We start from the raw sequence: 22995 nt of genomic DNA on the forward strand, positions 1-22995 counted from the left end.
TGGTTTATTAAAAAAACAGCCGAATGACAGTCTCCTAACCCATCGTGTTAGACAATACCAAATTTGATTTACAATAAGTTATTAACTGGAATTTAAATTCACACAGTTTTTGCCTCTTTTCTGGTTTAATGAATGACATCAATTGCTTACAATAAATCTCAGTTGTCAAGCCATTTAACAGTTATTTAAACAATGAATATAAAAATACCTCCCCTCCATGAACAGTACTTATTGGAACAATGGGAATAGTGCAACCAGTATTTTACTTGTCCTCGGACACAGTGTTATAATATAAAACATTTGACATGTATCCTGAACGATAACTTGGAAGTTTAACAGCTGTTGCCTAAACAGGAATCAATGTACAACTGTGATTCAACCTGCTGTGGCCTGTCCTGGTGCCTCATGTAGGGTCCCTGCACCTGTTAGTGGTCTCAACCCTCAATATTAAACTGTGCTAGCAATACTACTGGTCCTCATCTTCATTTCTTTGTGCGCTGTTATGGCCACGGTCTGGATCTTTGAGACGGAGGATATGGATGAGTTTGCTCTCTGGTAGGTTACTGGGGGGGGGGGGGGGGGGGGAAGAGAGAAGTAAAGCAACAAAGATGTCAATGCAGCAGTGCCTATGAGGTTTAGTGGCTTGTGCTGTTGCCTGTGTATTTTCAGTTGAGTCAGGAGTGCCATCTAACGCCGGTGACTACTCTGTATATTTACTCTGACTGGAAATATACACATATAAGTCACTTCGCTATGTAGTCGCACTACAAGCCAGAGGGGTAAAAAAAGGGCGACTTATACTCTGGTATATAAAGAAAGGGATGTTGCACCAGTGATTGTTACCTCATGCTTTGTGGGGTTAGGAAAACGAACTGTCTGTAGCGCTGAGCAGCAGCCACCTTCAGCATCATGTCCATTGATATCCTCCTGTTCACCATGTCCTAATTGAACAACCACAAACATTCATGTTATTTTCTTGTTGAAGGTACACACAGTGGGACAGTACTTCAAATGTGCCACATCTTAACTCCGCCTTTAACCCAAAAACTATTATTACCATGTAGACATCAAACTCGTCAAGGCAGCGGAAAGGCGCCTCTGTGATGGCCCATAGAGATAGAACAAAGCAAACAGTGGAGAAGGAGCGCTCGCCTCCGGACAGGGAGCGTGTGTCGCTCAACTTAGTATTGCTTCCTTGGCCTGGTTGCACCTACAGAGGATAGAATATAAGTCGGCTTTAGTTAGAACAGAAAGTTTAGGCTGAGGGAATATTATTTGCAGGGGAATTTAATCACTACCGGACTTTTAAATGATTACGCATCGTACAAAATGACTTCTGGCAATACTAAGAAAATCCTACCAAGCACAAAAGCCACTCACTGAGATGCACAGGGTTTCATTCTTGTGATCAAAGATCATACTTCCTGTGTAGCCTCTCTGGGCCAGCATGCTGTCAAAGTAGTATTTACAGCGTGCTGCGAGGAACCTAAGAACATTAGATACAGAGAAAAGAGAAGAAAGGGAAAGAGGAGGATAGAACAAGAATAAATATGAAAAACACAATAAAATGCAGTTGTTATAAAGATCTGAAATGTTTCAGAGGGGGGCACTAATGCTTTTTCTCTTCGGATGTTGTGAGAGATGAACGGATTGGAAATTGTAAGCTATAGTTTCATCACTTGCCTCCTGAGCTCACCATACACCTGGAGTCTGTGGTTCATAACGCTGTCCAGGCTTTTAATGAAAGTGTTTAGGTTCTTCATCTGCTGTGCCATGTTCTTATAGTTCTCTAGCGCCTCATGATACTGCCTAAATGTGAGAAAGATAACAAGTTGGGCCATCTTGTCACTCATTCCCTATCATTTACCACGTGGCTTAAAGTAAAATACCTCACAATCTCCTCACGGTCCCCTTGTTCCTGCTGAGTAGTGATTTTAACCTTGACACGGTTGATCTCACTGTCCAAACTCTTGGCTGTCCGACGGACTTCCTGGCGTTCTGGACTGATCTTTGTAGCTTTGGCCACAGACTCCTGAACCGCAGGGTAAAACAAACAAGTTTGAAGTGACGATGCAGGTGAAGTACACAGTACGGCATTAATAAAGTAAAGGTCATTAAAACTGTCAAGACTAAGGCATAATATACAGCAGGCCAGCACTGCTTTAAGGTTACAAAATGACCAAAAACATACCTCAAGTTCCTGCTCTTTGCTTTTCAGGGTGTCTTCCAGAGCCTGGGTGTTCACGATATGGGCCTTGCGCTTCATGTCGTAGTGTTCTTTGTGATGCTTGCACTTCATTACCTCCTGGTCAGTCTTACTCAGCTCCTCCTGCAGTTGGACATGTACTAAGCTAATGAGACTGCTGTGAAAAAAAATCACTAAATATGACAGGGATAAAATGACTTTGGGTACAGCAAGTTCTTCACCTAGGGGAGTTGTATCTTACCTATTGACTAAGAATCAATCTTACATTAATGCTTTAAAGAAGTTTTGTGTAACTCCATTATAATAAAAAAAAAAAAAAAACGGATCTGATTAAACATAGTAAAAGCCAAGAGAAGAAAATCTTTCTTTTGTCCCAGTACGTGGACATCTTACACCCTGGCTCTGTCCACTACATTACCTTGACTGAGTCCGCTTCCTCAGCGATGGTGTTGATCTGCTCTTTGTGCTGTTTGTACTCCCGTTCTGCTTTCTCATATGAGGCTTTGAGTTCTGCCATGTGAACTCGTGCCTCATCATACTCTGCATGCTTGGATGAGATCTTGGCAACAATCTCCTGAAGATCCTCCTCCTGTGGTGTAGTGGTGACGCCAACAGTTTTTGTATTAACAGTGGTAAATTGCAAGGAGTGTCTGTGCTTGCTGACTGCAAAAATACTAATGACTTCATTGTGAATTTCAGTGGATATATTTAAAGTAATCACCTGTTTTCATATCATCATTCCATATATGCTATTGAGCTAAGTACAGTCATGATGATGCAAATCAAATCTATTAATATGTATATTGAGGGGGTCCTGTACATACCAGGGGCTTGAGGTCCTCTGACTGAGGCTCTTCCACATTCTTTATGTCTGTCAGCTCCAGCACTAGTTTTGTGGCCTTATCCTACAACAGGTAAGCAAACTTCATTAGCAATTACAGAGTCTCATTGTTCCATAATATCCTGAGGGCAGAAAAAGATGAATACTGATTTTGAAAGAGGTGAAATTTCAACCTTGGTAGTCTTTTGCTCCATGTGGGCTCTTCTCAACAGCCCGTCGTTCATTCTGATGTCATCATCTAATTTTTTCATCTGTTGTTGGAAGCGATTTGCCTGACCTTTCTGGTTCTCCATCTCCCTCTGCAGGTGCCTGAGAGGAACACAGGAGACAAGTATACAGTATTGTTCAAAATAATAGCAGTACAATGTGACTAACCAGAATAATCCAGGTTTTTAGTATATTTTTTATTGCTACATGGCAAACAAGTTACCAGTAGGTGCAGTAGATTCTCAGAAAACAAACAAGACCCAGCATTCATGATATGCACGCTCTTAAGGCTGTGCAATTGGGCAATTAGTTGAAAGGGGTGTGTTAAAAAAAATAGCAGTGTGGCATTCAATCAGTGAGGTCATCAATTTTGTGAAAAAACAGGTGTGAATCAGGTGGCCCCTATTTAAGGATGAAGCCAGCACTTGTTGAACATGGATTTGAAAGCCTGAGGAAAATGGGTCGTTCAAGACATTGTTCAGAAGAACAGCGTACTTTGATTAAAAAGTTGATTGGAGAGGGGAAAACCTATAAAAAGGTGCAAAAAATTATAGGCTGTTCAGCTATAATGATCTCCAATGCCTTAAAATGGAGGGCAAAACCAGAGAGACGTGGAAGAAAACCGAAGACAACCATCAAAATGGATCGAAGAATAACCAAAATGGAAAAGGCTCAGCCAATGATCAGCTCCAGGATGATCAAAGACAGTCTGGAGTTACCTGTAAGTACTGTGACAGTTAGAAGACGTCTGTGTGAAGCTAATCTATTTTCAAGAATCCTCCGCAAAGTCCCTCTGTTTTAAAAAAAAAAAAAAAAAAAAAAAAAAAAAAAAAGGCATGTGCAGAAGAGGTTACAATTTGCCAAAGAACACATCAACTGGCCTAAAGAGAAATGGAGGAACATTAATCCAATCGAGAACTTGTGGGCTGATATCAAAAATGCTGTTTCTGAAGCAAAACCAAGAAATGTAAAAGAATTGTGGAATGTTGTTAAAGAATCATGGAGTGGAATAACAGCTGAAAGGTGCCACAAGTTGGTTGACTCCATGCCACACAGATGTGAAGCAGTTATAAAAAACTGTGGCCATACCACTAAATATTAGTTTAGTGATTCACAGGATTGCTAAATCCTAGAAACAAAAACGTTTGTACAAAATAGTTTTGAGTTTGTACAGTCAACGGCAGACACAGCTATTTTTTTTTTTAACACACCCCTTTCAACTAATTGCCCAATTGCACAGCCTTAAGAGCGTGCATATCATGAATGCTGGGTCTTGTTTGTTTTCTGAGAATCTACTGCACCTACTTGTAACTTGTTTGCCATGTAGCAATAAAAAATATACTAAAAACCTGGATTATTCTGGTTAGTCACATTGTACTGCTATTATTTTGAACAATACTCTAGGTTTATACAACCATTCCCTCTTGTGTGTGTGTGTGTGTGTATATGTGGAAGTTCAGTTAAACTAATCTCACATACCTAATCTCCTCCTCAACATCTCCTGAGAGGTAGCTGGCTCTGTTCTGATCAGCAGTGTAATTACGGTTATTGAAGATCTGATCTCCCTCCCTAGAGAAGGCCTGCGTACAGTTCTGAGGTGGGTTCCCGTGCTGCATCACTCTCCGAGCCTCTGTGCGATTCTATACGCAGACATACAGACACACATTATTTTGAGTTAATGATAAACCTTCATATTACTGGGACTTTGTGAAAAAAATTGTTACCTTAATGAGTAGAATACTCTCTATGCCCCTTTGATCAATGAGGCAGTTGGACACAACTGGGTCCTCAATTTCTAGAGCTTGAAGCACAGAAGGGTATTCAGGGTGATTCACAGCCCTGACACAGAGAAAACAAAACCAAACAACACTTAAAGGTCTGTCTTAAAGATATTTTTCTGCTGTTAAATGTCTCCTTTAAGTATCACAGCTATGAATAACGAGCAGAGAGTGCGCCCCGAACTGAGGGTGTATAAAGATTTTATAGAACAAAGGACGGCATTAAGGATGACCGCTGTCCTGTTCCCACTTTCCTGTATCAGTGAGTTACACCTGGTGTTTTTATCTCTGTATCACAAAGTTCTAGGACTGCACGCTGCCTTGGATAACAGGACCTGCATCCTTGCTGCAGTTAAGTTACGCGACTACCAGTGAGAGAAACAGAGGCAAAGCATGTTACTCCAAGCACGTCACACTGTGGAAAGGTCCGTATTGGTGAGTGGAATATAAAACAGAGTGAAATGAATGAGAAAATACACTATGCACAGTAAAGTAATAACATGTAAGTGATGCAACTAAATAAAATGAGCTAAAATGCTTCCTCTCACATTCTCACCTTTTTCTTGTATCATGAACATGTGAGATGAACTGGCTGGTAATGATGGCAGGTCTACGGCCTCCTTGGAACACCTTAGTCATGAGGCCCTGCAGCACCCTCTCATCGTCATAGTTGTCACAGGTGAAGGCCTGCAGCTGGCCTTTGAGACATATTTCTACAGCTAGGGCCTGCTCTGGGTCCTTCAGGCTTATAAGGTAGCCTGTGAAAAGGAAGAAAACAAACAAAAAAAAAAAAAAAAAAAAGCCAAGATAGGTTCATTTTAGTAACCTTGGCTTGCCCTGGCCTGGGTGATGAACATTTATTATTAATGTTGACACTTATGCACAACGGTGCACCAAGTATTACCAAGAGGTCCTCGGGGCTTGTGCTTGAACTGGCCCTTTTTGTGGGCTTCCTGAATGGCGTTAAGGAGTGCAGGCATGTGCTCTCCAAAACGCCGCAGCCGATTGGAGCGACTGCTCTCCAAGGTCTGCACGGTCCTTCTGTTCGCTTCAATGGACCTCTGGAGCACTTCCTGCTCTCTCCTGAAGACAGAAGAAGTGTTGTGATTCAATTCAACAAACTGCAAAAGTAGTTAGTAGCAGATTAACGACTTCTTACAGGTGCACCAACAGGGAGCTAATTATCCACATTGGGTCATAATTTCCATGTTTAATTTAGGTTAGTCCACCCATCAGTGTCTTCTTAGATGGGTGATTCATTTGTTCTTGGTGCCCCATTTCTATTGCTTTACCTCATTTTTCCTTGCTCTTCCTTAGCACGACCACAGGCGTGTTGATACTGGTCAATCTGCTGGCCCAGAGTGGAAATCTTTTGGTTCAAGTTCTCCAGCTCAGCCTTTATCTGCTCCATACGCTCTGTCCTGGCCTGACTGTCTGCTCCTGTCGTTTGGCTGATGCTAGAGGGAAGATAAAAACAGAACAAAAACTGGAGTGATCAGAAGCACAAAGGACTCGACTAAACATTTTTAAGTTTGAGTTCAGCATGTACAGGACATGCAAACATGATAAGGTCGTACCTAAGCTTAAGATCACTAATCCGTGAAGACAGTTGAACCTTGTCCTTTTCCATGTCCCTCAGGTTAGCTTTGCATCTGTGGACAGTGACCTAGTGTACAGAACATAGTGTACACAGAAAAGAATACAAACACTGGCTATTTACAGAGTTGTACAACAAGTATCACAATGCATCAGTACATCAGAGCCTGTGTTAGCGCTGATAGAAGAATGAAGAAATGGACAGATTTTTCTGGTACACACACATTCTCTCAAAATATGAGGTTTGTCTGACCATCATTACTCAAAGCAAAAACAGTTTACAAACTGTAAATACAAGAGCCTGACCTCGCTGGACTTGAGAAGAGTGTTACGTCTCTGTGCCTCTGCTTTGAGCTCAGCACATTTAGGCTGGAGCTCCTGGACTTGCTGGGTGATCCTCTCCAACTGTTCCTGGGTCTGCTTGTACTTCCTCTCTGCCTCTTCGACCTTGTTCTGCATGATTACATAAAAACCCATCAGAGAAGATGGGGCTTAAATGTTAAGACGATGACAATCAGAATCGAACACATGATGTTTTTCTGTTTTAGGTATCATACCTTCCATTCATCCACCTTCTCGTCATATTTCTCCGTAGACTTTCTGTCTGACCGCAGCCTTTCTTTAATTGGCTCCAACTCCTTCTCCAACTCTGTCACCTGCAAACACACTCACTGCCATTAATATTTAGATTAATCCTGTTGTACAAGGATATATAGGGAGTGAGAAAAAAAAGGTACCAGGATTCCAAATTGAGAGCATAAACTTGAGAAACCTGAGAAACAATCTCACCAAAGCCCAAGCCATCTGCTTCTGTAGCTCTTCCAGTTTAGTCTGCATTTCGTCAAGTGATGCCAGGCTCTTGTAACGGTCCTCTTTCTCCAAGTACTTCCGCTTCAAATCTTTCAAACACTGTAACAATCACATAAACATCTATCTATTCATCCATCAATTATCTGTACCTGCTCATTCCTAACCTATATGATCCATGGTCATATAAAACTAACATATGGGCCTAGCTATGCCACTGAACTCTTAGCTGAAGTATTATAAATTATATCCACAATGAAGCCTAAGAATTAGTTAACTATATATTATCATCCATATAGTCAATATAGTTAAAAATGAACATGACATGGAGACAAACTCGTACTTCGCCGTGTTGGCCAACTTTATCCTCTGTCATGTGCTTGGTGGTTTTGATGTAGACAAAGTCCTCTCTCATCTGTTCCAGTTGTGTGGCTTTCATAAAAAACTGAGCAACAGGAAGCAGAAAAGAAAAAGCGAGTAAGGAGAAGAACAAGATTAAAGTTTCTCATTTAAAAACAATGGAATCACATGTCATTTCTTTAAGCAAACCTTATACTTGTCCCCCTCTCCTTTGGAATGTAAGAAGTATTTGCTCATTTCCTGAGTGAGAACTGACACTGGATTGTTGACCTTTGGAAGAAAACAGCTTAGTAATGATTCCTTCTCACCAGCACATTAACAATGGTTTATCATGTAGGTATCAATTTGGTTGCAATTAATTTTATAGGAAAGCATATTTGGATAGGACTTACCTGAATATTAAAATTGTCCAGAATAGACACAAGCTCTTCCTTTTTGTTCGAGATGACATGACCTAGAATAGCAGAAGAAATGTTTCCTTGATGCTCAGGGGAAATTAAAGCAGCTACAGGAAGTGTGATATTTAGATTTTAATAATGGAAAGTGCTGTCGTAATATTTTTTTGCACTCTTGCAACTTTTTTAGAGAGTCAACCTTAAATGTACTTGCTGTGTACTACTGTAACACGTTGTAGCCGTGGTCTCTTACTGACAGAAATTCTGCAAATGAGAAATCCATGCCTTCTTATGGTCCTTACCTAATTTGCTTTTCAGTTTATAGGTTCGCAACCCATCACGTGTTATTCTCAGGTCTACAGTGATGGCTGGACCGTACACCTCAGGTTTGTAAGCATCCTTTCCTTTGTTACGCAGAGTGATCGATACATCTGCTGCACTGAGGTAACAAAGTTGCACATGTTAAATCAAGTAATGTTCAAGTCAAGTGATGCAACTTGTGACAATTCACGCAAATCCACATTTATAACGGAGAACAGGCATAAGCTGACTAATGCATTCTCAAACATGTAGTGCTGCTAGGCAACTGTTCGTTTCCACTAGAACTTCTGTAACGTCCCGAGTGGGGGCGGAAGGAGCCACATTAGGTCATTTGAATTTTTTGCCCTTAGAAAAAGCCACAGCCTGTAACAGATTCAGCGTGTGAAAAAATAATGCCTACCTTTCTCCTTCCTTCACAAAACCCTTGAGGGATGTTCCTCTGTTTGTGGCCTGTGCATTCCCACCTAAGGCAACTATGAGAGCAGTTAGGACAGCACTCTTTCCACCTGTCACCCAAGGGTTTGTGCACAGAAAAAAAAAAGGATTACAGATAGTATTAAATAAAAAAAAGGAAGACAAAAGAACAGATGGTATTGCAGAAACAAGGTTAAAGTAGAATTAAAAAAAAAAAACAAAATTAAATGTGAAATACATGATTTTAGTGTAAGCCACTACACAGATCCTGAGGGGTGAAGCACTGATAATATCAATACAAGGACATATTTATACCAGGCACCCAGATCAAATGCAAACACCAACATTTTACTAGTAGTTGTGGATGATAAAACCAGTAACTAATTAATTCATCTTATTATCTTCTGTCTTGTAATCTTGCAAATGTGAGTCTGAGATAAATGTGAAACACTGGTTATCTAAGAAAAATATAAACATTGTCACCTCCTTTATGAAAAATGTAAGCACTACAACAAAAATATTCATTAGGTAATATAGTTTGGGCTTTTTGGCAACTAGAATAACCTCGTGCATGTAAGCAGACCAGATATCATGGAGTAGCCGCTGTCTCTCAGCACCGCTGTGCGGTTACACTCACTTCCATTGTTTCCGACGACGAAGTTGACATTGGATCCAAAGGTGAAGGGACCGAGGAGAGAGTGACACATGAAGTTCTTCAGTGTGATGCTCTCCACGATCCCAGCATCGGTCACCATCTCACCAGGACACCGCATCTAAACACCAGGTATGCACAGCACACTGCCTCACATGACACACATACAATGTGTCTACTCTTCGGCTTAAACAGTAACAGTCGATAGATACCTGGTTACCCAGTGAAGGATGGTCCTGGTCTCCATTTTCATCATCGTCTTTTTCTGCCTCTGCCGCCAGTTTGAGCCGTTTGGCTGGCTGGTCACTGGCTGAGCCGCTTCTCCTTTTAGACATCCTCGCCAACTTAATGTCATGGAGAAACGAAAGTGAAAGGAACCACACACCGGACTTCTTAGCAAGATTCAAGCTGTTAGGTGAACTTTAAATAGCGACTGCCATTCTCCAGCTAACACGCGGCTTTGTGGACTAGTGATGTCTTCCAGCGGCCGTAAGACTAAAGACCCTCAGAGCAGCGGCCACAGCTCAAACTTAGACCTTCATAACAACAGTCGCAATAGTACAACAATTGAGCCACGCTAGTGAACTAGCTTAGCTGGCTAACTAACGCTACATGCTAAACCCAAAGTAAGTTAAAACCAGCAGATCCATGTATCTGTGGATCATCTGCGGCTACTTTAATGTCCTTATAATGCACTATAGCGTCACTACTTACCAACTTTGTAATAGCCGCCGCACCGATGGCTGATGATCGGGACGACCACTAAGACACTTATCGAATTCGCGCTCATACGCATATCTCGCGCGAATAAACGAGATCATTCATATCCTTTCCCTTCATCATATGAAACAAACCTGAGAGGACTTAGCATATGGGGATCCATAGAACAACTCAATATACCATAAGGTTACAACAAAATAACGACACAGTCATCAAATATTTGCATATAGGCAGGGCTAAAATGTGAGGCCAAACAACAATATATTCATACAATAATGATGAAATAATGATAAAGCCTGTATTTCCTTGCCGATTTTAAAATAAAAAAATGATATAGGTTTAAGCCGTGTACAGTTGCCCATCTTCCCAGAATATCTTGAAAATTATATATACGAATAAAGGGATGAATAAAGTATCTATCCATCTATCTAATACACATTCATTTACTTGTACAGTGTTATATTGATAAATAAAGCTAGTGCAGCTATAGGATGCATCAGTGAACATTATCCTGACTGTCCTTTGTCTCAGATGTAACTTAAAGAAAGATGCTTGCTTAATAATAATAACATTTTCATGTAAAAGTCAATGCATGTAAAGGAAAGTAGTATCTCTAAAAGTGTGGGGGCAAGCAACAAAAAAGGTTTATTGTACCAGTGTTGATGAAGAAGGATGTTTTATCACAGATATTTCTTGATAAAATAAAATCTTAATATGGGTACATTTTGAAACATTTTTAGAAGAAAGAAAGACATTTTTAGCACACAGGTACCATAAAAATCCAGTCACATGGAGTTAAATGTGCCAAAAAGACAAAGCTACAGCAAACCATTGCCTTCTGGCAAGTCTTCCAAGGCCAGGAACCTGTTCATTTTAAACTCAAAGTCAATGGGATAGTCACTGAGAGGTCTGTAGCTCCCTCTCATTGTTGAGCTCAGGTAGGGAATGAGTGCACACTTCTCTTCAAACAAGGCCAGCTTCTTTTTGTACTTCTGGCGACTATAGTCTGTACTCTTGTGGTTAAAAGCTGCAAGAATTAGTTAGATTTTTTAAAAACGGAAGAAACAGCAAATAGATTTATCAAATTAAACCTCCTAAATTAAACATCCTGAGAATTCACACATGCTACTTTATTTTAACCTAAGGCAACTTGACATTTTGTTTACCTTTAAGATAGAAAGCCAGGTAGAGGAGAGCGGATCTTTCTATACTGAGGAAAGGATACTTTGGTTTGACACACCCAACAGCTGTCATGGCTTTGATGACTGGTGCTGCCACACCCTGAAAACACAGACTTAACTCAACACGGAGCAAATATCTCAGGCAAATGCAGAAAATCATATGTAAATCAGATGCTGATGTTACAACATCTCTGCAGACAGGCCTGAATTTGAATATGTCTAACCTGTTCCAAGTAGCCTAATGTTGGAAGGGAGGTGAGCTGTATAGGCTCACAAAGCGGAGGAACTTTACTGGGCAGCTTCTGGTCCCAGTAGGTCTCAGGAATCCTTCACAGACGATGTAAGAAGACCATGCTTCACTGAACGCACCAATACCAAACACACGTAGCTTACAAACATTTCTATTCAATATAAAATGATAGCTCCACACCTCAAAAACTTGTCCTGTTTCTGCTTTGTCTCAAATATATAGATCTGTCCTTTGTATTCAACAGCATACTCCATCTTTCCTCGAATCAGGGCTTCATACCTAAGGACAAATACATCTTCATGAACAGAGGAATGCAACTGATTGGAAGTAGAACTTAAGGAGAACTGAAAATAATAAAGAATACAGTGGTCTGTACACCTTTGCTTTCCATCCAGGTAAGTGACAGGACAGAAGCCCTTCATCTCAACTTGCTGTGGGAACCTGTCTTTTACTTGAATCTCAGTCAGCTTTCTTGGCAGCAGATGAGGTTGTGGGAGTGTATGTGGGCAGCCAGGAGTTACAAATTCATCTGGAGTGGTCAGGAATTTCTGAAATGTTAAATAATAAAAATCCTTGGGTATTGACAGAAACATTTAAACATATGACCTGATCTTGATCTGTGAGCAAGTGTTTTTTTATATTGTAGCACCATTAGACTGACCTCTAAATGGTCTTCACAGCACATCTTGTAGTATTGTCTCCTGTACTCAGCTGCATGTGTCAATGGCGTCATTTCTGAGCAGTCCACCAGGTGGTAATAAAGAGCCAGGCAGACAGGACAGTATTGGCCAAACTGTCCAAGCCATTGCTGCAGCTCCTTCTGTGTGATGCACAGTCTGTTGATACAGGCTGCTTGCCCTTTTTAAAATAAATCTCATCAGAAGGAGAAATACTTGTCTTCTTAAGAGCAATCTAAATATGATCACGTTTTAAATTAATGTTAATTCATTTCCCTACTTCCGTGAGGCTGTTTCTGTAAGTTAATTTTTGCAAACTGCTGTGAACATTTAAAACATATGAATAATTGATTTAATACATAATCCTGAATTCGATTTTCAATGCATAGAGGATTTTGCATGATATGATTCAAATGCACAAATCCCTGGTGTTTGATGTCTATATAAGCTTCTGGTACTTACCGCTGTGTGTTCTCTCAAGGTAATTGTGGATATATTTCATGCTGATATTGACCTCCTTTAAAATACTATCGCAGATCCACCATTTGGACTTTGAGCCATCCAGTAGGAGCCAGTTCTGATACTGTTGTTGAAAGTGCTTCCTCACATGTTCCACCTCCTGCTTGTAACAGGCGTTGCGAATGTGGAGGATCTCTGAACTGTCATGCGTCACGTGAGACCTAGAGTGGCAGGAGAAAAGGGCAACAAAACATATGTTTTATTATGTTAAGAGGCTCCTGATTTTAAACAGCTCTCTGAAAAAGGTCATGTTTTTATAGTTTCTGTTGATGTCCGTTCTCTTACTTGTTGGCCTTCATTTTATCAACAAGGCCTCTCCTCAACACGTATGCTGTATCCAGTTCCAGTTCAACCACTATCATGGGGATGATGCTATGAGACCCCATCAGTTCTGCTTGCTTAAGTGTCATTGGAAAACCATCCAGTATGTACCTGGAATGATACGGGAATTAACAATGTCTTCACAAACGCTCACCACTGAGAATAACACAGTACGAAATGTGCAAATTTTTTAGTAATAAATAAATAAATACACTTTTTGGCCCAGAAAAACATTTTTGTAATGCAAATGTTAGACACCTGTCTTACCCTTGAATGCTGCAGACTGAGCTCATGAGTGCCACCTCAAGACACTGCATTGCCAGTTCATCAGGCACCACAAGGCCCTGCGTAAGATGCTTTTTTATCTGGACTGCCAGATCAGTGTGCTCCCGAGTGTTTAGCACCATACGTATAGCACCACCAATGGACAGTCGCGCCAAGCCATATTGTTCAACAAACATCTGTGTCACTGGAAGGATACGAGCAAACAAAAAGGATTTAAGAGACCAAAAATAAACTAGATAGACATAAGCATTTGAGAAAGTACACAAAAGCAGTAGTTATAAGTGAATTAGGTTTTAGCTGTCTTGAACCTTACAATGCGTTTTTCCAGATTTGGGTGGTCCAATGACTGCCAGTTTAACAGGGAAGGGTGGGCTGGGCTTTGGCTGCCTAAGGTACCTCAAGGGGTTGAGCATAAATGTGTCACGGTTCTCCTTAGATGCAAAGAAGTAGATATACTGGTGGAAGATCAGCGGATATGTGGCATTGAGTGGCCACTGCAGTGGCTTGATTAAGTCTCTCTCTTTGTATTGCTGTAATGGGTGGGTAAGATAAGATAATATGATAAGATAAGCTTTATTCATCTCCATATACATATAGGTACATATAAACAACATGTTATAACAAATCGTGCACATAAAATTGGACAGAGCTCTGCTGATAAACGTCAGCAGATATTAGTTGGTCTTGTCATTTAAATAACTTCTAGAACTCTTATTAAAGACCAAAATAAGGGCCTCATCATTTAGAAATTATACCTACCATTATGGGATCCCAGCAGCCAAAAGCACTGTGGAACTTGTAGGAATAAAGCAGCAGCCTATGTGCCAGGCTGTATGAGATGGGTTGGCATTTTTGGAAGAGTGACTCCCTGTTGATCAGCAAAGGCTGGATTTTCTTATGCAGTTGATTCTGCACAATCCGCAACTTGTGAGATGTATTGATCGACACTTTGGGTATGTTTTGATCACTCAGAAGCTCCTGAATATAGAAAAGGACAAACCAAAATATACTCTATCTCAACATAAGTAAACCATAATAACTTCACTATGAGATGCTTTTCATAACACAAAATAACAGCAAAAGTTTCAAAGGTGTGACAACCAAACAACTGCTATGTCTTTGTACCATCACAGCAGCAACGTTGTTTTCATCTGTTATAAAACGCTCTTCTATCTCCATTTCTATTCTCTCAGTAGCTGCATCCTCGTTCTCAATCTGCTCCATGTCTTCGTTATCTTCATCTAAAGGAAACTCCTGTTCCAACAAGGCCTCTATCTCATTCTCTTTATCTGCATAATCCTCTTCATCATCATCTTCATCCTCACGTTTTGTATCCTGCTCGGTTGATGATAAGGTGATAAGGAATAGAAGGAAAGGGTTAGTAAGTAATCAGTGGGAATAACAGTGGTTATAATAGCACTGCTCACCTTTGTTTTAGTTGTCTTTACACCTTTTTCTGACATGATTTCAGCCCTTCTCCTTATAATCTTCTCCTCCTGTAACCAAAGAACTTAAAGTTATTGTGTCAGAGATTCACAGAAGTGTCACTATTTCTCTGGGCAGACACCACAACTAATTCCTTATACGTAAGTTGGCAAAAGAATTGTACTACTAACTCACTTACCCGGTTCTTCTTGCATAAATCACGCAGGAGGCTCAGCTGTGCCTTGTGGTGATTGCGGCGTTGATGCCAGTTCTCCAGGTATGTCGGCAGCAAACGCTTCTGAACAGTCGTGATATCCACAACCATGACTACCACAACATCAGGGAAAAGCTTTCGCTGTACCATATACTGCACCTCATTTGGATGATGTGGGAAGCCCTCCAAAATGAAACCTGTGGACCTACAGAACAACGTGGTGTATTAAGATAGTAGTAGTATGTTAGGTAAATGTAAAAAAAATGCATATATAATGAAGATATTATAAGGTATATACTGTATAGGCATAAGAATCATCTAAGTAAGAAAGCACATTTTGCAAAATATCAAACTTTTCTTTGCAGTGGGACAGGGTGTGTGTTTGTGTGTGTGTGTGTATGACTATAGTACATGAAAGGTTCTTGTTTCCAGTATGGTGCAATCAGCATATCCAGGACCTCTGGAGTCAGTGGATCTCCATCAGACAGGTAAGCTTTGATGATCATTTCCTCATTAGTCAGTACAACTTCTTGCTGTAGATACATAGAAAAAATAATTCTGTGGCAAAAATATCATAATTTAACCAAGACAAGGTTCTAACAAAAAAATCGGGGCAGCACAATACAGGAAAACTTACTATAGAAAAAGGTTATCAAACCTGACCTCAGTGTCATTCATACTTGCAGGCATATCCTCGGTCCCTTCTTCCTCCCCTTTGGCTTCTTTTATCAGGGCCTCCAGGTTCTCAGGAGATTCATCTGAAGACTCTACCTCATCAGCATAAAGTACCCGCGTCTTTGTCTTTGCCATGATAAGCATTTGGAGCTGTTCCCTGAACTGAATATGGAAGAGGCCAAGCTGCTGTGCCAGCCACGCACCATGAGTGGTCTTGCCGGACCCTCTGCTGCCAAGCAGAAAAATTCGCAGGGCAGGAGGCTTGGATAGAAGAGAATAGAAAACATGTTGGGGATACAGTAAATGTTTGTTGTACTAAAACTTGCTCTTTCAACTTTTCTTGTCAGCTAGTACCTTGAGAGGCTCAGCCTGTGCAACAAACTGTGCAGGGTTTTGAAAGAAGGAGTCTCTGGCTTCTGTGCTGGAGAAGTAGAAGGTCTTCTCTCTGTACTTGGCTGCAATTTCGCTGGTACAGGGCCACAGTGCATTGTGGTTTTTTAAGGTCACAGGGCAGAAATGATAGGTATCACCCAATAACATGTTGGCTGTCTTATTCTCCTGGTTTCATTAAGAGCAAACAGATACTGTTAAGTTCTGGTTATATTATTACTTCTCAACAATGCAATATAACAGGTCTTTGACTTCAATCTGTTCAGTTATACAGTAAATAGGATTGTAAACTTATATTTTATAAAACAGAGTCACTGACAGGGTCTTTTAAGTGACAAGTTTTCTGTTTACTGGCTTCCTCGTCTTCCTCCAGCTCTGCTAAGGCCTCTGTCTCCTCATTCAGGTCCACTTCTGTCAGCTCCCAGGACACATATTTGAATGGTTCTGAAGATTATGCATGTAAACAAGAGACTGTGTGTGATGTATTTATAGTTATGGAGGAGGTTACTAATATTCTGTCATCAGTATAGCTCATAGCCAAAACTAAAGTACCGTAAGTGCCAAATGTGACCTCTTCACTTTCTTCACAACTCATTATAGTTCCACCACTGTATATTAACTGACTCTATCCATCCATCCATCCATCTTCTATACCCGCTTTTTCCTTGTTCAGGGTCACGGGGATCTGCTGGAGCCTATCCCAGCTCTCTCTCGGGTGGAAGGCAGGGGTACACCCTGGACAGGTCACCAGTCTGTCGCAGGGCCACATATAGACACACAAAGACAGACAACCTCACACACTCACACTCACTCCTACGGGCAATTTTAGAGTCACCAATCAACCTGACATGCATGTTTTTGGACTGTGGGAGGAAACCGGAGTACCCGGAGTAAACCCACGCAAGCACAGGGAGAACATGCAAACTCCACACAGAAAGGCCGGGATGCGAACCCACGACCTTCTTGCTGTGAGGCAACAGTGCTAACCACTCAGCCACCATGCTGCCTAACTGACTCTATTGTAGTGATAATGGATGGTGCTCTAAATTGTACTTACTATCCATCAGAAAAACCATCTCTTGAAGCAGGTCCTCCGGACTTTTGCCACCAATCTCCAGCACAGAATGGGTGACAGTTAGAGCAGACTGCATTTGCTGCCATTCAGACCCAAACTGTTGCAATTGCAGTTTAAAATCATTCATCTCCGGGCCATCTGGATAGCCCAACTCCCAATGACCAGGTAGTACCACTGCTTAAGCAACAGAAAGAGAAGGAGAGGGAAGAGTTATGTGCACTGTAGTTTGTAAATAGTGTGAAATTGGTGATAACTGTTTTGCTTGCACAAAAGTCAATGTATTTTGATCTGAGAAACAACAGGTATCTTAATAAAAAAGTCTCACCTTCTTTTCTGATCATGTCAGGGCTGGTGGTGCCAGATTGCACCAGATTTTCTATTAAGAAAAATAATACAATAAAAACAATGGGGCTTAAGTTTTACCTGCTCAAAGAAGGTATATGAATTTAGGCCATTTAATAGACAGCTACATACCATCAGGCTCTTCAAAAACTGTTTCTAGATTTGAATACACCTCTGATTCTTGTTTATTTTGGTTTCTGACATGGAGAAAAAACCAAGCACAAACAACAGATGCAATACCAACCCTGCTCAGATATACCAAACCACAAAATTTTACAGTATCATATTGTGACATGCACTTACAAGACCTGTTTTTCCTTCTCGGACTTGTCCCGTTTGTCCTGGAACCTTTTCCTTACTGCTGTGTCCACTCTCTCCTTGTTCTTCTCATACAATCTCTTCAAAACTGTTCAAGGCACAAGTGTTGCTATATGACCACTGACAGAATAGTCTAATACGTCTAGTCTATACATTAGATAACTAGTTTTTGATTGCTTTGTGTCTGTGTCTCCTACCTTCATTTTCATCACTGTCTTTTAAACAGAAGATGATATCTGGCAGGATTACAGCTTGTTGTATTGACTCCATTTGGGCAAAGTTCTTAGGAAAGTTGTCAAGAACCCAGCCAGTCCTGACCTCCTTATCAGAGTCTGCCTCTTCAATCTGTAACATAAACCTTGTTAGCAACATCACAAGAGCTATTATACAAGCTCAGATGGGATTTAATATCTTGCAGATATTAATAGTTAGTTAGTTGTATATCCTAAACAATATGTGTAGGCAAACATTTTCAGAACGAGAAGGACTGCGTATATGCATTTACAATGTTTTTGTGCAGCATGGTGGCTGCGTGGTTAGCACTGTTGCCTCACAGCAAGAAGGTCGTGGGTTCGCAACCTGGCCTTTCTGTGTGGAGTTTGTATGTTCTCCTTGTGGTTATGTGGGTTTACTCCGGTTGATTGGTGACTCTAAATTGCCCATAGGTGTGAGTGTGTGTGTGGGGTTGTTTGTCTATATGTGGCCCTGTGATGGACTGGTGACCTGTCCAGGGTGTACCCCTGCCTTCCACCTGAAAGAGAGCTGTGATAGGCTCCAGCAGATCCCTGTGACCCTGGTTAAGGAATAAGCGGGTATAGAAAATGGATGGATGGATGTTTTTTGTCTTTGACATACAGTACCTCTTTTATACGGCTCTCCAGTACCTCTGTGTACAGGCTGAGGGGAGATGTGCTCAGTTGCTTGGCTTCCTCCAGTGCACTAAGCACCATAGCTTTCACCTCTGGGTGATTCTGTGTCACTGGGACAAAAAACATTACCAAACAAAATCATATCCCTGGGCCTTAGATTCAGTGGTTCATAATCTAACACTATTAAATGAGATGATATTATTAGTATTAGAAAAGATTGGAAAAACGATTATTTCTCCATTGTTATTTGTCTTGAGTGTGTTTGTGTCATACAAAGGGCTAAATAGTAAAAACAATATTTTAAAAGCTTACCTTCTACAGAATTGGCTTCATCTGATTAAATAAAATATATAAAATAATTTCAAATATGACAATACAATACACAAATCAATCTGCTTCATACTATATCATTTCAAGATGTGATGTTTGAAATAACACATTTGTCAAAACAGTTATTAAGCTATTGCACATTGTGTTATACAGTTATATTATCATGTGTCTATTTTGTTTAAAGAAACACTGATTATCCAGGTGAATATAATAATCGGCCCTAAAGCTCAACTTGCCTGAATTCTGGACACCATCTTGCTCCATCTTCATCTTGATTTTCTCTATAGCGACCTGTGTTGTCTCCTCTCTGATTTTCTCAAGCCGCTCTTGCTCAACCTTAGCCAGAACCGGCTGCACCAGTTCTTCCATGTCCAGCACCAATGCACCGTAGTGCTGAGCTAGAAGCCTACATAGAGTGGTCTTCCCTGCCTGAGGTGGCCCAATGATAGAAACTCTACAAGGGGGCCTGGGCATTGGCGGGACAAGATACCTTCTTGGGTTTGTCACAAATTTCTGGTAGGCCTCCTGAGATGAAAGGATGTACAATTTGTCCTGGAAGCTGTACAGTGGTTGAAATGAGAGTTGGTTGACACTTTCACCCAGTCTCATAATAAAAAGTGTTGGATGAATTTCTCAACTGGCCACTGACTACAAACAAGCACTCACCCCACAGATAATCCAGGCTTACCAGGAACGACCTTGCCCTCCTTTAGAGCAACAGGACAGGTTCGTCCCCAGCGGCTCCTTCTCCACCTAAAGCCAGGGACCCTGGTGCTACATGATGACATAATTCTCAGGAGGTCCTCCTGAAAAAGGAATGGACTCATAATTAAATATCTCAATAGTAGATTTGTCAAAAAAAGATGATTAAAATAACTGAAAAATCCAAAACAGAGCAAAATATTATTTTTGCATTAGTGCCATCTGTTTGTTTCTAGCTCAAGTTTCGGTTCTTTGAAATAAAATATGTGAATATAAAATCTAAATATGATCATTAATGGTAGACCGTGTCAATGTTGTCAGGTAGTTCTTCATCATCAGGTTGGCTGAGGAGGATGGGAATGGAGACAGGTTTTATTGCCATGCATCCAAGGCGGGACATTACAGACTACAGACAAAACAGTAAAAAAAAATGATGTCAGGCCACAGAATACATAGGTAGCTGAACATCCACATTTACACACACGCTTTACGTAATACAGCACCAAACTAACTTGGTGTTTTAATTAAAAACTTACTTAGGTGACACAATCAAACCTCCAGCATATGCTAGGCAACTTTTTGTGTATTATGTACTGTAATTTATAATATGACAGCATGTAAGTCCTGAACATGGTTTATTCATCCATGGAGTCTTTACCGAGTGCAGCTCTTCAGGTGTTTTGTTTCCATCTAGCTCCAACAGGTAGAGGGGGTTGTGGTTTGTCATATAGTCCTGAAAAAAATTATTTACTGTAACGTTTACTGACTCACTGAAATCTGTGTTAGTGTTGTAACTTTTGGCAGAGGAGCAATTCATTTAAATCCTTAAGAGATTTTATCTTTAAACAGAGCATCACATCAAACTCGGAATGTAACTATAAACCATCTCATTACTCTGACTGAAAACAATGCTGACCTCCTTGCTTAATATCATGCAAACAATGAATGGCTTCATTCAAAAGACTACATAAACTAATAGCAGAATTATGTGTGGAGAATTATCTTTATTTAAATTCCTACTTAATGACATTGAGACGTTGTGCAGTCCCAGTTAACTCACTTCCAGTGGTCTGAGAGTGGTATCCTTGTACATGTTAATTCTAAGAAGCACATTTGTGGCCAGATTCTCTGGTGTCCAAACCATCTGGTCAATAAAATCCTGTGGAAGTTCCTCTTCTACAGTCTTCAAGTAAAATCAACATAATGAAATTAGAGATTGTAGAAAATATATTTCATCATCAAAAGAAAATCATAACCCAATACAATCACATAGGTTACTCTAACATTAAAGAAAGTAAAAGTTAAATCTTGTGGCAAGAGGTGTTCTCCCTTGAGCACACCTGCTCCTCCACCTCCTCCTCCTCATCCCCATCCTCATTCTCATCTTCCACCTCCTCTGTATGCTCTGTCTTCTTGCTGTCCAGCTCTTCACCCTTCAGCTGATCCATGCTGTACAGCTGCCCTGTCTCGGGGTGCTGCTTCAGACCTGAGAGCCTCTGGACCAGGTCCTTGTCTGCACACTGGTGGAAGATGGGAGGGGTAGGTTCATAATTACACCACTTACTGTCAAACATTTCATAAAAAAGAACAATAGATATTTCTCATTTGAAACAATTTATCAGTTGCATCCTCAAATATACAAAACACAAAAAGATGCAATGCTTAACTCTAAACAGAAGATGTAATATTGACCTTGATATTAATGATGAAATCAGGTGTTAGCTTGAGATTTTTAATCAGATCAATCTGCTCATGAATCTTCACACATTCTTCTGACATGAATGGCAGGCAGCACAGCACATATCCTGCATCACAACACATTGAGCCATCAAATACAAGTTCCAGCAGTACTGAGATTTTGAAAGAAAGGTTGCAGTTCTATCCCTACAGTTATTCTTTTAAACTTAATCACACTCCACAAACAACATTTGATCATTCAAGTTATTTTACATGTATGATCACTGTTCTCAGCCTGATTAAATAGTCACACAAAACAGGACTTACCATAGTGCTCCACATCTGGTGAGTTAAGCCTGGTGAGAATCAGTTTCAGCACCATGTCTTCTGGTATACTCTTCCCTTCATATAAAATATCTAAAAGCTAAAGTTGTCAGACAAGGCAACATAGAAGCCTTAATTGCTACAAAGAAGATATGTAAACCCATTGTACAAAAGGGATAGTTAACTCTCTTTTATGCCATGAAACAGATTCTATAACTCACCTCTATGCCTTCCTTTGTTCGATTGTTTATATGTACGTTGAGCAGATCTGTATCTGCAACATTGTGAAAACAGATGAGAAAAATCTAATCTTATCTTGGCAAAAACCCAGAAAATACAAAAAAAATAAATGTACTTACCATCAATCAAGATACACTTCCAGGACTCTGCAATTTTTTTGGCCAAGGTGGATTTGCCAACACCCTGTCCCAAAGAAAACCATAAGACTGACACTAGAGCCACATGTAGTCCGATGACATGAAATCTTTGTTTTTTCATCAAAAGTAGTTAGGCTACATCAATTAGTTTTTTGTGCTATTTTTTGTGTTATTGAAAATAGCATTTTTTTAAACAATTAATAATATATATGATAAGTTATGCTGAGACATTTCTTTATCTAGGTTGTGTTTTTTTCACCTTTCCCTGAATAAGACCTTTCATCGAAATGTCTAAATCATAGTTTCACCATTGACTGGTGTGGGTACTGCTACCTGCTAACATTAATGGCTGCGTATAAAAAGAGAGAAATTACCGGTCTTCCAACGACGATGAAGCAAGTGGGTTTGGTAAGAAGAATCTCTCTCTCAGCTTCATCTTCTATTAGATTGTCCATTAAAGGGTCCATTTGAGCTTATTATATACAGAGGGAGAGTTGAAGGCCGTGACAGCACGACGCTATCGTCACACTGTCAGTTGTAAAGTATTTGACGACCTAGCGTTACTTGAGAAGAGTTATTAGCTACTGGTGTCCGCTGTCTTATTTCAAAGGATGATCATTTATTTCGGTCATCCCCCTGTCCTTTTTAAACCCATCTAAACTTTCAAAATCGTTTGCTAACTACGTTAACCTACCGTAGGTAACGTAACTGTATCCAACTTTAACAGGCGCCGTGTATGGTTACCAT

The 22995-nt window shown here is 40.4% G+C and overlaps 2 protein-coding genes and 1 long non-coding RNA gene across 6 annotated transcripts; 1 reads left to right on the forward strand and 2 right to left on the reverse strand.

Annotated features, from left to right (window-relative positions):
- Window positions 1–22: 22 nt before the first annotated feature.
- Window positions 23–10380, reverse strand: LOC113137480 (structural maintenance of chromosomes protein 6). Its single transcript, XM_026319167.2, has 27 exons — window positions 10292–10380; window positions 9790–9921; window positions 9563–9698; window positions 8912–9017; window positions 8493–8629; window positions 8188–8249; window positions 7985–8065; window positions 7779–7880; window positions 7418–7537; window positions 7186–7284; window positions 6935–7081; window positions 6610–6698; window positions 6325–6489; window positions 5937–6115; window positions 5589–5790; window positions 4979–5093; window positions 4734–4894; window positions 3221–3356; window positions 3031–3111; window positions 2625–2795; window positions 2192–2329; window positions 1890–2032; window positions 1684–1809; window positions 1381–1486; window positions 1058–1210; window positions 844–941; window positions 23–563 (listed from the first exon to the last, which is right to left on the reverse strand). Exons 2-27 carry the CDS (start codon window positions 9910–9912, stop codon window positions 467–469), a joined length of 3273 nt encoding a protein of 1090 aa, XP_026174952.1. The 5' UTR covers window positions 9913–9921; window positions 10292–10380; the 3' UTR covers window positions 23–466.
- Window positions 9580–15256, forward strand: LOC113137484 (uncharacterized). The gene is made up of 3 exons (XR_003296364.1): window positions 9580–9709; window positions 11951–12123; window positions 15182–15256. It is a non-coding gene; the product is annotated as an uncharacterized LOC113137484 (long non-coding RNA).
- Window positions 10957–22984, reverse strand: ak9 (adenylate kinase 9). Of its 4 annotated transcripts, XM_026319166.2 has the most exons (36): window positions 22623–22984; window positions 22231–22294; window positions 22093–22145; window positions 21875–21971; window positions 21563–21675; window positions 21211–21390; window positions 20931–21053; window positions 20529–20603; window positions 20175–20276; window positions 19835–19974; window positions 19405–19727; window positions 19151–19171; window positions 18830–18948; window positions 18167–18314; window positions 17955–18057; window positions 17784–17848; window positions 17635–17685; window positions 17292–17486; window positions 16554–16678; window positions 16199–16402; window positions 15833–16105; window positions 15581–15702; window positions 15155–15374; window positions 14958–15026; window positions 14656–14865; window positions 14290–14508; window positions 13844–14060; window positions 13513–13714; window positions 13210–13356; window positions 12868–13085; window positions 12390–12586; window positions 12107–12276; window positions 11909–12007; window positions 11703–11805; window positions 11464–11578; window positions 10957–11324 (listed from the first exon to the last, which is right to left on the reverse strand). In XM_026319166.2, the coding sequence occupies exons 1-36, from the start codon at window positions 22713–22715 to the stop codon at window positions 11116–11118; spliced, it is 5184 nt and encodes a 1727-aa protein (XP_026174951.1). In that variant the 5' UTR covers window positions 22716–22984; the 3' UTR covers window positions 10957–11115. The 4 variants fall into 4 exon arrangements, with proteins under 4 accessions (XP_026174951.1, XP_026174950.1, XP_026174949.1 ...); XM_026319165.2 differs by having other exon boundaries at window positions 11909–12276; window positions 21262–21390; XM_026319164.2 differs by having other exon boundaries at window positions 11909–12276; window positions 17292–17483.
- Between the last annotated feature and the right edge of the window lie 11 nt (window positions 22985–22995).

The sequence above is a fragment of the Mastacembelus armatus genome, chromosome 24, assembly GCF_900324485.2.
Source record: "Mastacembelus armatus chromosome 24, fMasArm1.2, whole genome shotgun sequence".
NCBI lineage: Eukaryota > Metazoa > Chordata > Actinopteri > Synbranchiformes > Mastacembelidae > Mastacembelus > Mastacembelus armatus.

Excerpts from the sequence above, each read along its gene's own strand:
- LOC113137480 (XM_026319167.2), bottom strand. The coding sequence starts at position 9,912 with ATGTCTAAAAGGAGAAGCGGCTCAGCCAGTGACCAGCCAGCCAAACGG. Across the intron at positions 4,895-4,978 it reads AGAGTATTCTACTCATTAAG|AATCGCACAGAGGCTCGGAG; the intron begins GTAACAATTTTT and ends GTCTGCGTATAG. Across the intron at positions 564-843 it reads CTAACCCCACAAAGCATGAG|TAACCTACCAGAGAGCAAAC; the intron begins GTAACAATCACT and ends CCCCCCCCCCAG.
- ak9 (XM_026319163.2), bottom strand. The coding sequence starts at position 22,715 with ATGGACCCTTTAATGGACAATCTAATAGAAGATGAAGCTGAGAGAGAG. Across the intron at positions 19,975-20,174 it reads TACCTGACAACATTGACACG|GAGGACCTCCTGAGAATTAT; the intron begins GTCTACCATTAA and ends TTCCTTTTTCAG. Across the intron at positions 15,703-15,832 it reads CAAGTATGAATGACACTGAG|CAAGAAGTTGTACTGACTAA; the intron begins GTCAGGTTTGAT and ends ATGTATCTACAG.